The following is a 15,727-nucleotide window of genomic DNA, read 5'->3' as shown; positions in this document are numbered from 1 at the left end:
TCCACCATTTGCTCACTCTCTCTCTCAAAATAAACAAAAATGAACTTTAAATATTTAACGTTTTATTTATTTTTGAGACAGAGAGAGACAGAGCATGAATGGGGGAGGGGCAGAGAGAGAGGGAGACACAGAATCGGAAGCAGGCTCCAGGCTCTGAGCCATCAGCCCAGAGCCCAATGCGGGGCTCGAACTCACGGACCGCAAGATCGTGACCTGAGCCGAAGTCGGACGCTTAACTGACTGAGCCACCCAGGCGCCCCAAAAATGAACTTTAAAAAATATGGTAAAAAGACTTCAGGGATGAGTAAATATCCAGTTTGGATGAATTAAAGGGGGTGTGCATGAGGAAGTAAAAGGAGAAAATAATGTTTCAAAATAGGTGTTGGGTCTTGACTTTCACATCAAGGCATCTGGACAATACTAGGTTTACAAAAGAGAAATACTAAAGAAGATTCTTCAGGGAGTTAATCAGAACATTTCCGTATTGGTGAATACTTTGGACTGTGGTGATGTGGTGGTTTTAAAATACATCCACAACTTCTTTGATGGTCCTCCCTTCAAATGATGGAACCTAATTCTCCATCCTTAGACTGTGGGCCAGAGTTAGGGATTCACTCCTAACTAATAGAATATGACAGAAGTAATGCTGTACAATTTCCAAGGCTAAGTCAAGAAAGGGATAGCTTCTGTCTGGCTTTCTTTGGGATTATTCACTTTGGGTAAAGTCATTGAAAGGCCCATGTGGGAAGATGCTGAGGCCTCTCAGTAATTACTAGTCCCAACTTGACAGCATGTTAGTTGGCACTCGGAAACAGATCCTGAAGCTCTAATCAAGCCTCCAGATGACTGCAGCCCTGGCTGATATCTAGACTGTAACTTCATGGAAGACCCTGAGCCAGAATTTCCCAGTTAACCTAATCCCAAATTCTTTTTTTTTTTTTTTTTTTAAAGTAGGCTCCACACCCAACGTGCGGCTTGAACTTGTGACCCTGAAATCAAGAGTCACATGCTCTATGGAGCCAGCCAGGTGCCCCAAACTGCTCCCAAATTCTTGACCCATGGGTTTTGTTAAAAATCCATTTGTTTTTAACAAATGTTTAGTGTAGTTTTAAGCTGCTAGATTTGAGGGTAATTTTTCTTCAATAATAGGTAATACTGCAGGTGAAGAAATAGAGAGGGCACGACTAGAAGTACTGGGCAGGGATTCAGATCAACAGGGTTCTGCTACCAGCTCTACAAGTTACCACGAAAGTCACTTAACATCTTTGTGTCTCAGTTTTGCTCATCTATAGAATGGCTTAAATTGGCCCTAAAGTTTCTTTCAGCTCTAAGATTCTATGAATTCCATGAAAGGATTTCATTTTAGATGGTTGCCTTATATCACTCACTTAGCAAGTTTTATTAGTAAGTACCAATCTAGCAACTAGTGAGGAGTGACAAAGACATTCACAAGTAGATGATCTGGCTCCTTTTATTCTCCTCAGTTTACAAAACTAATGAACAATACAAACATAAAATAACTAGAGAAGACAGTTATATAGCTGCTATTTTAAGGACTTTAATGTGGTTTGTTATTGTTGTCGTTTTTGTTATGTTTTGTTTTGTTCTGAGAAAGAGAGAAAGAGACCAGGTGGGAGAGGGGCAAAGAGAGAGGGAAAGAGAGAAACCCAAGCAGGCTCCTTGCTGTCAGCACGGAGCCCAACGCAGGGATCTAAGATCAAATCAGATGCTTAACGGACTGAGCCACCCTGGTTCCCCTTAAGGACTTTAAAGGTCTGGAAACACATAGAAGGAGAGAGTTCCTCAGAAAATACTGCACAGGAGCTTGTATAAAGATGAGCTACTGAAATTAAGAACAATTTTAAAGTAACAGAACGACAGTTGTTAAGCAACAGGCAATCAAGTTCACAAAGTCAGCCAGGCAGGGAGGTTGGGAGATAACTTTGCAATTATGACAGAAAGAGTTAAAACACTTTCCTATACATTCCTCCAATTTAAGAAAGTGTCTTAGACTTTCCCACTTTGCCTAAAATGTGCCAACTCATTCCTTTAATTAGAGCTCTTAAGAGTACTCTATTACGATTTTTAAAGCTATATAATCATAACAAGTAAATATCAACAATTATGACGTTACTCCTCTTACTGGAGACTAGTAGGAATAAATATGCTAAATATTTTACACACATTACTTTATTTAATCCACACAACATCTCTAAGAGGAGACATGTGATATTATAGCCACATTTTACAAATGAAGAATCTGAGACTCAGAGAAATTAACAGACTATCCAAGGGCCACATAGCTATCAGCTGCAGAGCCAGGACATGAAGTCCCTGATTTCAACCACTACAGTATCTTGTCTGACTTATTCATTTCTCATACACCCTTGCAATTTGGCAGTTAGCTGGGAGGTAAACAGAGATAGGATGCAGGAACTTTGGTTTCCCATCAGACCTTGTTCTTGCTCAATAGGGTTCTGGGGAGCCCAAGGACTGCTTGAGAGACATTGCATGCTTGGAGAATACCATGACCAAGAATGAGAGGCGTCAAAAGGGATGGTGGAAGGGCCTTAAATAATACTAAATAATACTTAAATAATACTAATTTCTATAATCATAATTTTAGCAGTAGTAATACTAGCAGCAGAAACAGCAACAGCAGGTAATATTTACCACCCAGTGCTAAGCATTTAAAACAGATGATTTCATTTAGTCTTCACAACGACCCTTTAAAGTTGGTACCATTATTCCCAGCTCCATGGCTTAGATGAGGAAGCTTAACAAGATAATATTCAAGTAGTGAAAACAGTATTTATACTCTAGCAGTCTGACTTTAGAGCACCAACTTTCAGCCCCTCCACTATATGAAATATGGTTATCTTAGGTGGTAATGCTACTGCTATTACTAATAACAGCAGCAGCATTTAATTGCACATTGGAGCAGACTCACACCAGGAATGTCGCTAGCATGTGTTAGGGTGTTGGTAGCTTGAAATTGGCCATAATAAGAGTATTTATACCAAGGAAACCAGCAAATGCTACAAATCAGGACTTCTGTTTGCAGAGCGCTACATACTATTGTAAATATAATTGTCCCTTATATGACATAATGCTATTTTAAGCACTGTAACTATATGAACTCATTTAATCCTTACAACAACCCTATGAGCCTATGATGAACTCTTACTATCCTCATTTTACAGATCAGGAAATCAAGGTATAGACAGGTTAAGTAACTTGCCCAAAGTCACAAAGCTGATTTCTGCTACTGTGCCAAACACTCATCTACTAAATGTAAATGTAGTGCCATTTACTACATTATTATTAATGCAATAAAACTATATTCCGAGCTGAGGGAATGGAAAGAGAAAAAGCATAGCGAAGTCAGAGAAACTTTCTGAAAGTACGGTTTTCCTCACCCCACCTACCCCTACCCAGAGAACCTTCTAAAATGTTCTAAAATTATCACTCATCGGTCTCAACCTAGTTTCCTTTGGGACTTTCTACTTTGTTTTCCCCTACTGTTTTCCAAGAACTGTAGTGTGTTTCTTATTGAAGTGATTCCAAAGGTTTAATTACTGATAAAAGCAGAAGGTGTGTTGGCTGAGATTTGGTGAAGTTACAAAGAAATCAATGCTTAGAAAAGTCTAACCAAGACTTTTTTGCACCCAGTGCTACACTCATGATGTCTTCTACTTTCTCTCAAATAATCTCTAAAATGCCAAAGGGAGTCCTTTACCATCTCACAGGAGTAAATGTCTATGAAGGCTTTTGCACACATAAGTATAGTATTGTGAGGGGCACCTGGCTGGCTCAGTCAGTAGAGCATAGGACTCTCAATCTCAGAGTTGTGAGTTCAAGCCTCATGTTGGGCAAGGAGCCTACTTAAAAAGACAAAAAAAAAAAAAAAAGTATAATATTGTGACATTCACTTTATTGTGGCACTCTGGAACCAAACCTGCAATATCTCTGAATTATGTTTGTAGTTAATCCTAATCTCCTTTTTTTAAAGTATTTATTTATTTATTTATTTATTTATTTATTTATTTATTTTAAGAGAGAGAAAGCACGAGTGAGGAAGGGACAGAGAGGAGACAGAGAGAGAGAGAGAGAAAGAGAAAGAATCCCAAGCAGGCCCCTCACTGCTAGCACAGAGCCCCATGTGGGGCTCGAACCCACAAAGTCGTGAGATCATGACCTGAGCCAAAACCAAAAGTCAGATGCTTGAGCCACTAAGCCACCCAGGTGCCCCTCTAATCTCCTATGTTGAAAGAAAGAAAGAAAGAAACTTACGTCATCTAATTCTTTCTCCACTTGGATTTTTCTCTTCTGGAATTGTTTTATTGTTTTCAGCTCTGTCTGAATCATGCCAATTTCTTTGGCTTTTTGCTGGAACTCTCCCTCCAGCTCATTTATTTGCACAATATACTTTTGTTCCTATATGCAAAAAAACAAAAAACAAAACACAAAACAAAACAAAACAAAAAACCCAAACAGTTAAATGAATTAGGAAAAAGAACAGAAGTCCCACAAAGTTGTGTTCCCTTGAAACCTTAGGCCATTTGTCTATCTTCTTTGAAGAAATGTTCCCTTTTTGTTTTTGCATAAAGTTTAACTTTTTGTTAGAAGATACCAAGTGCCTTGAATAAGAAAGAACTTCTAGAATGAGCTGATCTTATCTAGAAAATGCAGGTTAATTATTAAAAAGAGGTTTGAGAAGACTAAACAAATCTTTAATTTGTAAGAAAGAGAAGTAACAGCCCTAACCGTAAATTAAAATTAGTAAGCTAAGAGATAAAGGAAGGGCCAGTATCTCTAATAAATCAAGAGAGAAGGAGAAGGTGGGGAAAAAAGAGGAAGGAAGAGGGAGGAGGAAAAGGAAGTGGAGGAGTAGAAAGGAAAGAGAAGGAGAGAAGAGAAAAAAAAGAGGAAGAGGAGGAAAAAAGGGCCAATAACAATTTAAAAAATGAATGAGTTGTCAAAAAGAAATGCAAATGACCCTCAAACATGAAAAAATGCTCAGCCTAGCTCAAAATAAGAGAAATGCAAGTTGAAATACACTAGAATACCCTTTTTCACCTATCATGTTGACAAAAATCAGTTTTGACAATATACTCTGGTATATTGTGAAGACATGGATAGTTTGATTTCTCAGAATATAACACGCTTGATTTGACTTTGGAGCCACATAAATGTTTTACATAATTATGTAATTACATAACTTTAAAATTACATAATTTTATATAATTCCATAATTTTAAAAAGCAACTCCCCAGAATCAAAAACAAAATGTGTTCTTGAGTTGGTGGCATAATCACACAGAAAGAAATTATTTCAAATGGTAATGTAATTTGATCATAGATCCCTATTGGTATATATCCAGAGGGGAAAAGTGCCCCCTAAAATCTTAAACTGTTTCCACTAATCTATGTTGGTGTTAGTTATTCTGTGACTGTTGATGTATTGAGGTTTGAAGCAATAACTCAGTCATACCTGATATTAAGAACCAGAATTTCTGGTGAGAGAGAAAGGAGACTGGATCAAGTAAAAACCCTGTACTCCTGCATCTGAATTTATATTTCCTACCTCCATCCACTGAAAAGCCATTGAAAGGACAAAGTCAGGAGCACCACGACTACCAGATCATTTTCTACAAAAGCAGTTTTGCTATTTTTGAGCTTCTGCACAATCAAGTGTGTGAGCTTTAGGGTCACTGAGGCTGCTCTTAGGACCTATTCACTTACTCATTTTGTGTCTTAAATATCTGAGCTTGCCAGAAACCTGACCACCCAGTAAGTAAAAGTAGTAGTACCTAGACACTCACCAATTTCTCATTCTCCTCTTTGGCTTTTTCCTTTGTTTCATTCAATTGCTGTTTGAGTTTTTCAATCTGTAGAAGTTGGAAATACCGTCAGGAAGGTAAAAAACATTGCTCTGTGTCTTATCTTTATTAAGTAGCCTAGTTTTCACATGATATTAAAACCAATAGGGTTGGAGAGGTAGAGTATGGTAGAAAGAAGAGAAAAGGGGGCATAATTCCATGCCCTTAACCTGCTATTGCCAGTTTCTAAAACCTGGCTATCATCAGAATTGCCTGGGTAACTATTTTTTTTTTTATTGTGGTAAAAACCACATTATATTTACCATCTGAACCATTTTTAAGTATATAGTTTGGCAGTGTTGAATATATTCACATTGTTGTGCAACAGATCTCTAAAACTTTTTCATCTTGCAAAACTGGAACTCTATATCATAAAATACTACTTTCTTCTCCTACCTACCCCCCTCCCCAACGCTTTTGACTTTTGACTGCTTCAGATAATTTGTATGAGTAGAATCATACAGTTTGTTCTCTTGTGACTGGCTTATTTCACTTAGCATAATGCCCTTGAAGTTCATCCATGTTGTAGCATGTGACAGGACTTTCTTCTTTTTAAAAAAAAAATTTTTTTAATGAGGGTTTTCTTTTTTTTTTTTAAGTCTGCATATTATTGTATTGTATGTATATATCCATTTTCTTTATCTGTTCATCTGTCAATGGACATTTGGGTTGCTTCCACCTCTTGACTGTGAATAATATTTCAATGAAGGGGGTGCACGAATATCTTTTCAAGCTCTTGCTTTAAATTCTTTTGCAAATACACCCAAAAGTGGATTTCTGGATCATGTGGTGATTCTAGTTTTAATTATTTGAGGAAACTACATACTGTTTTCCATAATGGCTGCACCATTTTACATTCATTCCCACCAACGATGCACAAGGGCTCCAATTTCTCTGCATCTTTCCCAAGGCTTGTTATTTCCTATTTTTCTGATCATAGCCATCTTAATAGGTGTGAGGTAATATCTCACTGTAGTTTTTATTTGTATTTCTCTTATCTGGGTAACTTTTGGAAAAAAGTTTCAAGAGTACAAAGAGTTCTCATATAGTTTTTACCCAATTTTTCCCATTTGCTTTCCCACTCTATGTATGTATAGATTGATCTATCTAAAATATGTAGAGATGATATACATTTTTTTTTTCTGGACGATGAGAGAGGAGGTTTAAGATACCATGCCTCTTTACCCCTAAATACTTTAGAATGTATTTCCATTCTTCTATTTATTTATTTATTTATTTATTTATTTATTTATTTATTGAGGCGGGGGGCATAGGGAAAGGAAGAGAGAGAACCTTAAGCAGGCTCCACACAGGACTGATCAGATCGTGACCTGAGCTGAAATCGAGTCAGACACTTAACCAACTGAGCCACACATTTGCCCCAAAATTCTTTTAGAAGCACAGTAATCAAAGTCAGAAAATTTAACATTGATATGCTATTATTTCATCTATAGTCCATATTCAAATTTTGCCAATTGTCCCAGTAGTGTCCTTTATTGCAACTTTTTTTTTTTTTTTTTGGTCCAGGATATAATCCTTGATTATGCATTACATTTAGTTGCCATGTGTACTAGTCTCCTTTAATCTGGAACAGTTTCTCCGTCTTTGTCTTTTATGGCATCGACAGTTTTCAAGAATACCAGCTAGAGTTGGGGCTATCTGATGTTTCCCCATGAGCAGATTCAGGTTATGCATTTTTGGCAGGCACACACTGTCTAAGTGATGATGTATTCTTTTCAGTGCATTATATCATAAGGTAACTGATGTTTTCATCAATTGGTTAAGATTGTGTCTGCTAGGTTTTTCCTTTAAAATTTTTACAAAGTTACACCTTTTCCTTTTGTGATTAAGTAATTTTCAAATTAAGGAAAGATATTTTGAGACTATTAAAAAGTTACAATTTTCCTTTTCTAATTAAGTTAATTTACAAATTAAGGACAGATATTTTGAGACTATGCAAATATCCTTCTGCTCATGAAACTTTCACCACTAGTTTTAGCATCCACCGATGATTTTTGATGGGATCAATTAATCCCATGGCACCAAATAGTGCCTTTTTCAATTCCACCATTCTTTGGAAATTTAGTAATTTTCTATATTCTACTGTATGGACATATTTTATTCAATGGATTATGTTTTACTGTCATTGTTTATTTTGATTGTCTCAGATTTGGCAGTGGGAGCCCCTTCAAACTAGTACCCGTGCCCTTTAATTTTTTTGTTTGTTTACAATTTTATTTTTAAGTAAATACACCCAATTTTGGGCTTGAACTCACAACCCCAAGATCAAAAGTCACATGCTCTGGGGCGCCTGGGTGGCTCAGTCGGTTGGGCGGCCGACTTCGGCTCAGGTCATGATTTTGCGGTCCGTGAGTTCGAGCCCTGCGTCGGGCTCTGTGCTGACCGCTCAGAGCCTGCAGCCTGTTTCGGATTCTGTGTCTCCCTCTCTCTGCCCCTCCCCCATTCATGCTCTGTCTCTCTCTGTCTCAAAAATAAATAAAGGGTAAAAAAAAAAAAAAAAAAAAATTAAAAAAAAAAAAAGTCACATGCTCCACTGACTGAGCCAGCCAGGTACCCACCCTTTATTTTACTTACTTTCTTGCACAAATATTCCAGGCTCATCTTTTACTTTCCCTGCTTGCCTTGGAATCAATCATTTGTCCAAAGATTCTGATATGTTTTAGTAGGAAACCTGAGTAGCTTATTTTTTTTTTAAGTTTATTTATTTATTTTGAGACAGAGAGAGAGGGAGAGAGATTAAGAGAATCCCAAACAGACTCTGCACTGTCAGTGCAAAGCCCAACGCGGGGCTCAAAATCATGAACTGTGAGATCATGACCTGAACCAAAAACAAGAGTTGGACGCTCAACCAACTGAGCCACCCTGGTGCCCCCTGAGTAGCTTTTTAAACTAAAAACCCCTTGACATGGTTATAGAATCAGAGGATACGTAAGTGAAATATTGTAATTAGACTAGCTTAAAGGAAACCTAAAAATTCTGAAAGATAAATTGAGACAGTCCTAAATCATATAGGACAGGTGTGAAATATAATGAGATTTATTTTGTGATTGAACAAACCTTTAAGTACAAAAACACACTCTTAAGGAAAATCTCCTAATTTTGTTCAAGATATGTTTCCAAAAAACATTTCATTTCTTTTTTGTTGTTGTTGTTTATTTGAGAGACAGAGAGTGAGCAGGGGACAAACAGAGAGAGAGGGAGAGAGAGAGAATCCCAAGCAGGCTCCACACTCAGCACAGAGCCTGATGTGGGGCTTGATCCCACAATCTCAATATCACGACCTGAGCCCACATTAAGAGTTGGTCGTTCAGGGGCACCTGGGTGGCTCAGTCGGTTAAGCACCCGACTTCAGCTCAGGTCATGATCTCACAGTTCGTGAGTTCGAGCCCCCCGTTGGGCTCTGTGCTGACAGCTCGGAGCCTGGAGCCTGCTTCGGATTCTGTGTCTCCCTCTCTCTCTGCTCCTCCCCCGCTCATGCTCTGTCTGTCTCTCCTTCAAAAATAAATAAAAACATTAAAAAAAAAAAAAGAGTTGGTCGTTCAACTGACTGAGCCACCCAGTCACCCCTCATTTCTATTATTTCTATAATTAACATGAAATAAGATTATAGACAGTCTATATAAAGCTTAATAACACATTTCTAGGATATGGCAGAATGAGTAACAAAACTATAGGAGAGCTACTTAACCAGGATATATTGAATCTACTATACTTCTTCCTCCCAAGGTAGTCTCTTTGGTTTCAGTAGTCAACCATAATTGTGAGAAAATTATGTTATTTGCTATAGCCAGATGCTAACCTCTGATACACAAAAGCAGATGAAAATCAGGAAATATAAATGATACTCATAAATCAATATCAATTAGCTAATGCAGGCCACAAAGCTTCTATGTAATGAATTTGGAAAATTATTTGACCTAAAAACTTATTTTAGAATAATACTTTATAGAAGACAATTTTAAACCTACTAATGACAGTAATTTTAAAAATGGAAGTTGCCCATGAAAGAAGGTAAAAAAAAATAACAGTAATGCATAAAAAATTACTTTAATATATAAAATCAAGACAAATGTTCAGTAGTCTTTCTGTAGTGTGCTTTCACTATCATCTTGAACTTAGTTTTGATTGTTATTAACTTTTTCAAAGTATCAGTATACTCACAAGCCATTCATTCATGCATGCAAAAATATTTTAATGAATGCCTACTATTTGCTAGGCCTACACTACATGCTGGAGGTGTAGCATTGAGGGAAAAAAAAGCCCCCAAATTCTTTACTTCTGTGAGGTTTCATTCTAATCAGAAAAAGAGACAATAAGCAAATATATAATTATCATACATATAATATGACAGAAGATAGTAAATATTTCAGAGAAAAAACAAGGGAGGTTGTTTTTAACTTTAAGGAGAGTAGTGAGGAAAGGTGTGACTGCAGAGGTGGTATTTGAAAAAGCTATGGAATGAGGCATGAATTTGTATGTCATCCTTATGCTGGAGCCAAGTTTTGCATCACACCAGCATTAATTCCAATGTGTACTGAAGCAAATGCATAAACAATTAAGAATGAGCGAAGGATCATATAAAAGATGCTCAAATGACTAATAATCAGGAAAATATAAATTAAAACAAGATATCAATTTACACCTGTAAAATTGAACAAAAACTAAGTAACATATCAAGTTTTGACAAAAATGTGGTCAAACAGGACCTCACTCTAATACATCACTTGTGACGGCATAAATTGGTATAACCCCTTTGGAGCTCAATTTAAACTCCTGTGAAGCTGAAACAATGCATAACCTCATAATGTAGTAATTTAACTTCTAAGTGTCTACTCTAGAGAAACTCTCCATCATGGACACAAGCAGACATCCACAAGAATATTCACTGAAAGTCTATTTGTAATAATGAAAAAATGGGAGTCTGACTCACAGTGGGTATGGATAAATAAGTTTTGGTTTATTTATTTGCTGGAATATTACAAAGCAGATAAGAATTAAAGAAAAAATAAAGCATGCTCATTATAAATTTTCATTCTTTTATTTTTTACTTTTTTAATGTTTATTTTTGAGAGAGAGAAAGACAGAGCCTGAGTAGGGGAGGGGCAGAGAGAGGAGACAGAGAATACGAAGCAGGCTCCAGGCTTTGAGCTATCAGTACACAGCCTGACAAGAAGCTTGAACTCACAAACCATGCGATCACGACCCCAGCTGAAGTCAGGAGCTTAACTGACTGAGCCACCCAGGTGCCCCAATATAATTTTTTACAAAATAAACTGAATCAGGTGATTTTAATGAATATACCACAAAAACATGATGTTGAGTAAAAAAAAAAAAATATGTTGAGAATGCATGATCAATAGTTAAAGTACAAAACCATACATGGGAATGAGCACACCATCCTCAGCGTGGTAGAGATTCCCTTAGGTCTCCATGGGGCTCATAGAGGCAAATGGGAAAGAGAAGAATTTGGAATTACACCTAAATTCCACTTTAACACCTACTGGCTGTGTGACTTTGGGCAAGTTACCTTTCTGAGAGTCAATTTGTAAAACGGGAATGACAATATTGTAGCTACATGCAGTTGTTAAAAGTCCTTAATGAGATAAAAGAGGTAAACTTCCTAGCATAGTGCCTGGCATAAAACAGGGGCTCCAAAATATTGGTTCCCTTCCCTTTTCCTTCCAGATCTAAAATAGTAGCTTTACCCTCAACACTTAGAGTACAGGAAGATAAATTCAAGATTCAACTGGCTAAAAAAAGGAGATTCAACTTGCTGGGTTCATAATCATGTGATCATGGATTAAAGGTGAATTCCTCTACAAATCATTAAAAGTATTTATCAATATCAAAAACACATAGGTCATATGTTCTTCTTCTTAAAATAAAATGGATCTTAATGTCCCCTTATGACCATCAATCTTTGTTTCAGACAAGAAAACAACAGGACAAGGGCTGAAAATAACAGCCAATTCTAATAGTAAAGTCATTTTGAAATAGCATCCTGAAATAAGTCAGGCAGAGAAAGACAGATACCATATGTTTTCACTCATATGTGGATTCTGAGAAACTTAACAGAAGACCCTGGGGGAGGGGAAGGGAAAAAAAAAATGTTACAGAGAGGGAAGGAGGCAAACCATAAGAGACTCTTAAATACTGAGAACAAACTGAGGGTTGATGGGGGGTGGGGGAGAGGGGAAAGTGGGTGATGGGCATTGAGGAGGGCACCTGTTGGGATGAGCACCGGGTGTTGTATGGAAACCAATTTGACAATAAATTATATATTTAAAAAATGTGATTTAGGGGCGCCTGGGTGGCTCAGTCAGTTAAGTGGCCGACTTCGGCTCAGGTCATGATCTCCCAGTCCATGAGTTCGAGCCCCGCGTCGGGCTCTGTGCTGATAGCTCAGAGCCTGGAGGCTGCTTCTGTTTCTGTGTCTCCCTCTCTCTCTGCCCCTCCCCCATTCACACTTTGTCTCTGCCTTTCAAAAATGAATAAATGTTAAAAATTTTTTTTTAATTAAAAAAATGTGATTTAAATAAATAAAGTAAAAAAAAAAAAGAAATAGCATCCTGCTTCAAGTATAACAGAGGTAGTTATTGAGGCTCAGGAGGATTTCTACCTACATACCATATTATCTTTCTCCTGATCCTGCTTCTTCAGGTAACTTAATACAGACATTGTGTCTTTCTCCATTTTATACTGCTGTTTCTTTAACTCCTCATTACTTTTTGCCAGTCTCCGCGAAGTATCACGATACTCAATCCTCGAGAGTTCTGTGACTTCTAGCCTGGCCTCCCAGAGGGAGGCACTGGCCTTGGCTCTGTCCACTGCAGATTCATCGGCTTTTATTATCTTCCTGCGTGGGAAGAGGACATTGAGAGCATATAACAATTACTCTACTATATTAGAACTATACCTTTCTCTTTATTACTTTTTGTTTTGCTTGGCATTGCCTGGCACATATAAGCAAATATTGTTGGATAAATGAGTTAATAGGAAATACACATTTGCTTGATAAAGGAGTTAATTGGGTGACTCTTCTTGGAAGAGGGGAGCTTTGGAGCATAACTCTGAGAGACTGAAAAAACAAAGAAGAAAGGCATGGTAAGGCAAATTCATTTCATAAATCTTCCATATCTTCATTTACTTAAAAAAATTTTTTTTGAGTTTATTTATTTTGAGAGAGGCAGAGACAGTGTGAGTGGGGGAGGAGCAGAGAGAGGGAGGGAGAACTCATGAACTGTGAGATCTTGAACTGAGCCAAAACCAAGAATCAGTTGCTTAACTGACTGAACCACCCAGGTGCCCCTTACTCCTTTTTCTCATATTTGAACTGTCTTTTCTATTCCTACTCACCCAGTTTTAGACCTTGATTCTTGTACTGCAAATCCATTACCTTAGTTCCCCTTCTTTATGATGATACATGCATAGTGTAACTATAACTTTAAGTCCCTTGTTCTGTAATCTTCCACCCACCCCAAACCTAGTTTTGGTTTTGTTGTAGGTTGTTTTTTGGGGGGATTTTCTGGCTAGGCCTTTGACAAAAGATCAAGTCACTTGAACAAGTATGTTAAATACTTTTATCAGCTGGTGCCACATGCACCAGGCTTCAAGGATGGTTGAGAAACAAACCATAATCGTTATACAGAGGTAAAGAAGAAATTAAAAAATCATAATAATAAAGTATGGCTTCAAGATTAAGGTGATTAATCTATGCCTTCAAAGATTAAAGGAGAGTTTTTCAAAGTAAAGATTTGTTGTACAAGGAATGACAAAACAACATACCTTATATATAGTAGGCACTGGATATATAAATATTCAGATAATAAGTAAGACTTCACCTGGGGGTGCCTGGGTGGCTTGGTCAGTTAAGCATCAGACTCCTGATTTCAGCTCAGATTATGATCTCAAGGTTCATGGTTTCAAGCCCTGTATTGGGTGCTGCTCTGACTAAGTGCAGAGCCTGCTTGAGATTCTCTCTCTCACCCCCTCTTTACCCTTCCCCCACTTGTGTGTGTGCTCACACGTGCTCTCTCAAGATAAACTTAAAAAAAAAAAAGACTTCAGTATTTGAACTCTAAATATTTTCATATATAGGTATATGTGGACCTTTCTATACTATCACCCTCCATCCCCAACCCCCTACTCCTGGTTCTCCATTCTTTTCCGGTCCCACTGTTCTCTCCAAATTAAGGCCAGCCCCACCTCCAACTCCCTAGCTTGTTATAGCTTTGACCTCCCTTTCCAACATGATTTAGGCAGTAGGGATATACTGCCTTGCTATAATCGTCCAGTTGCTTCCTGAAGGTTATCAGGTCTAAGCTGCACAGAGCAGTTGATGCAGATAGGATTTCTCATAAGAGAATCACTAATACTGACTGTAAAAACAAAGCAGTATTTCTCAAATTGAGTCATGGAAAAATCCAAGGAATAAGAGGTCTGTTACCTTCAATGTTTCTCATTGCTGAAAGATGTACTGTAGACACATGGTCAAAAATAGAAAACATATGCTAGTGAGTTCCAAGAATTTGAGAATGCGATAAGCCCTTGGCACTTTTATTAAAAATCTTTTTTGTAATGTTTATTTTATTTTTGAGCGAGAGAGACAGAGCGCAAGAGGAGGAGAGGCATAGAGAGAGGCAGACACAGACTCTGAAGCAGGCTCCAGCCTCTGAGCTGTCAGCAAACAGCCCAATGCAGGGCTTGAACTCACAGACTGCAAGATCATGACCTGAGTGGAAGTTGGACGCTTAACCAACTGAACCACCCAGGCGTCCCTATTTTTTTTTTTTTTTAATTTTTAAATTTTGTTTGAGAGAGAGCACGCGTGCATGTGAGCAGGGGAGAGGGGCAGAGGGACAGAATCTTAAGCAGGCTTGATGCTCAGCACAGAGCCCGACATGGGGCTGGATCCTATGACCCTGGGATCATGACCTGAGCCGAAATCAAAAGTTGACTCTCAACCAACTGAGCCACCCAGGCGTCCCATCCCTTGGGACTTTTAAAAAGTACTAGACTGTGCAATTATGTAAAAAAGAAAAAATAACACTGTAGAAGAATACTTATATTAATACATGGAGTGGGGGAGTTACAAGTAAATATGTACTGTGGGCTATCATTTTATAAAGAAAAAAAGAATATCCCAAAGGATATTAGTGGTTAACTTCGGATACTGGGGTTACAAGTGATTTTTGTTTTCTGCCTTGACTACCCACATTTCCTAAACTTTCTGTACTGAGTACACATAAACTTTACAAGTTTGGGGGATTCCCTTATGGCCCCATACATAGTGATGCTAGACACCATGTATGATTCCAATGAACCAGTAGAGTCACTCAACAGATCTAGTGGCAATCCAGCAGCAACTCCAAGCCTGCTAGAGCAATACCTACTTCAGGCATTCTGATCAGTTTGGGGAAATCTGAACAATTACCCAATTTGGTCAAATCTTTTAGGTTTTCCTTTGAACCAAAAGGAATCCTTCAAAAGCCCCAAGAAACTACTTCAATCACTCAGAGATTCTCTAGATGTTCAAGATATTCTCAACAACAAAGCAGAGATCTCTCAGTCTAGGGGCAAGACAAAAAACAAAAAACAAACACACACACACACACACACAAAACAAACCCAGAGCATAGCTCCCATGGAAAAAAGAAAAGATTCAAGTTGCAGTATACACAAGCAGACACCTTAATTTTTTTATTTAACAAATAATAAGCATCCACTATGTTTTAGACTTTTTGCTAGGAGCTGGAGATATGGTGAATAATGCTAAGTGCCTATTCTAGAGAAGCTTATAGTCTTTCATTTTTCATTTCATTTATT

At 37.7% G+C, this 15,727-nt stretch overlaps 1 protein-coding gene across 8 annotated transcripts in view; it reads right to left on the bottom strand.

Annotated features, from left to right (window-relative positions):
* The window catches only part of BBOF1 (basal body orientation factor 1), a 54,185-nt gene that overhangs the window by 37,253 nt on the left and 1,205 nt on the right, over positions 1-15,727 (bottom strand). For all 8 annotated transcript variants that reach the window (XM_007095073.3, XM_042990092.1, XM_042990094.1 and 5 more), the window contains exons 2-4: positions 12,530-12,758; positions 5,825-5,890; positions 4,294-4,437 (exon numbers count right to left, since the gene is read on the bottom strand). In XM_007095073.3, the coding sequence (XP_007095135.1) occupies positions 4,294-4,437; positions 5,825-5,890; positions 12,530-12,758 (439 nt within the window). The remainder of the gene's footprint in view (positions 1-4,293; positions 4,438-5,824; positions 5,891-12,529; positions 12,759-15,727) is intronic.

Source organism: Panthera tigris, chromosome B3 (assembly GCF_018350195.1).
Source record: "Panthera tigris isolate Pti1 chromosome B3, P.tigris_Pti1_mat1.1, whole genome shotgun sequence".
Taxonomy (NCBI): domain Eukaryota; kingdom Metazoa; phylum Chordata; class Mammalia; order Carnivora; family Felidae; genus Panthera; species Panthera tigris.
Note: the sequence above shows the minus strand (reverse complement) of the source record. Positions and strands in the feature narration are given on the sequence as shown.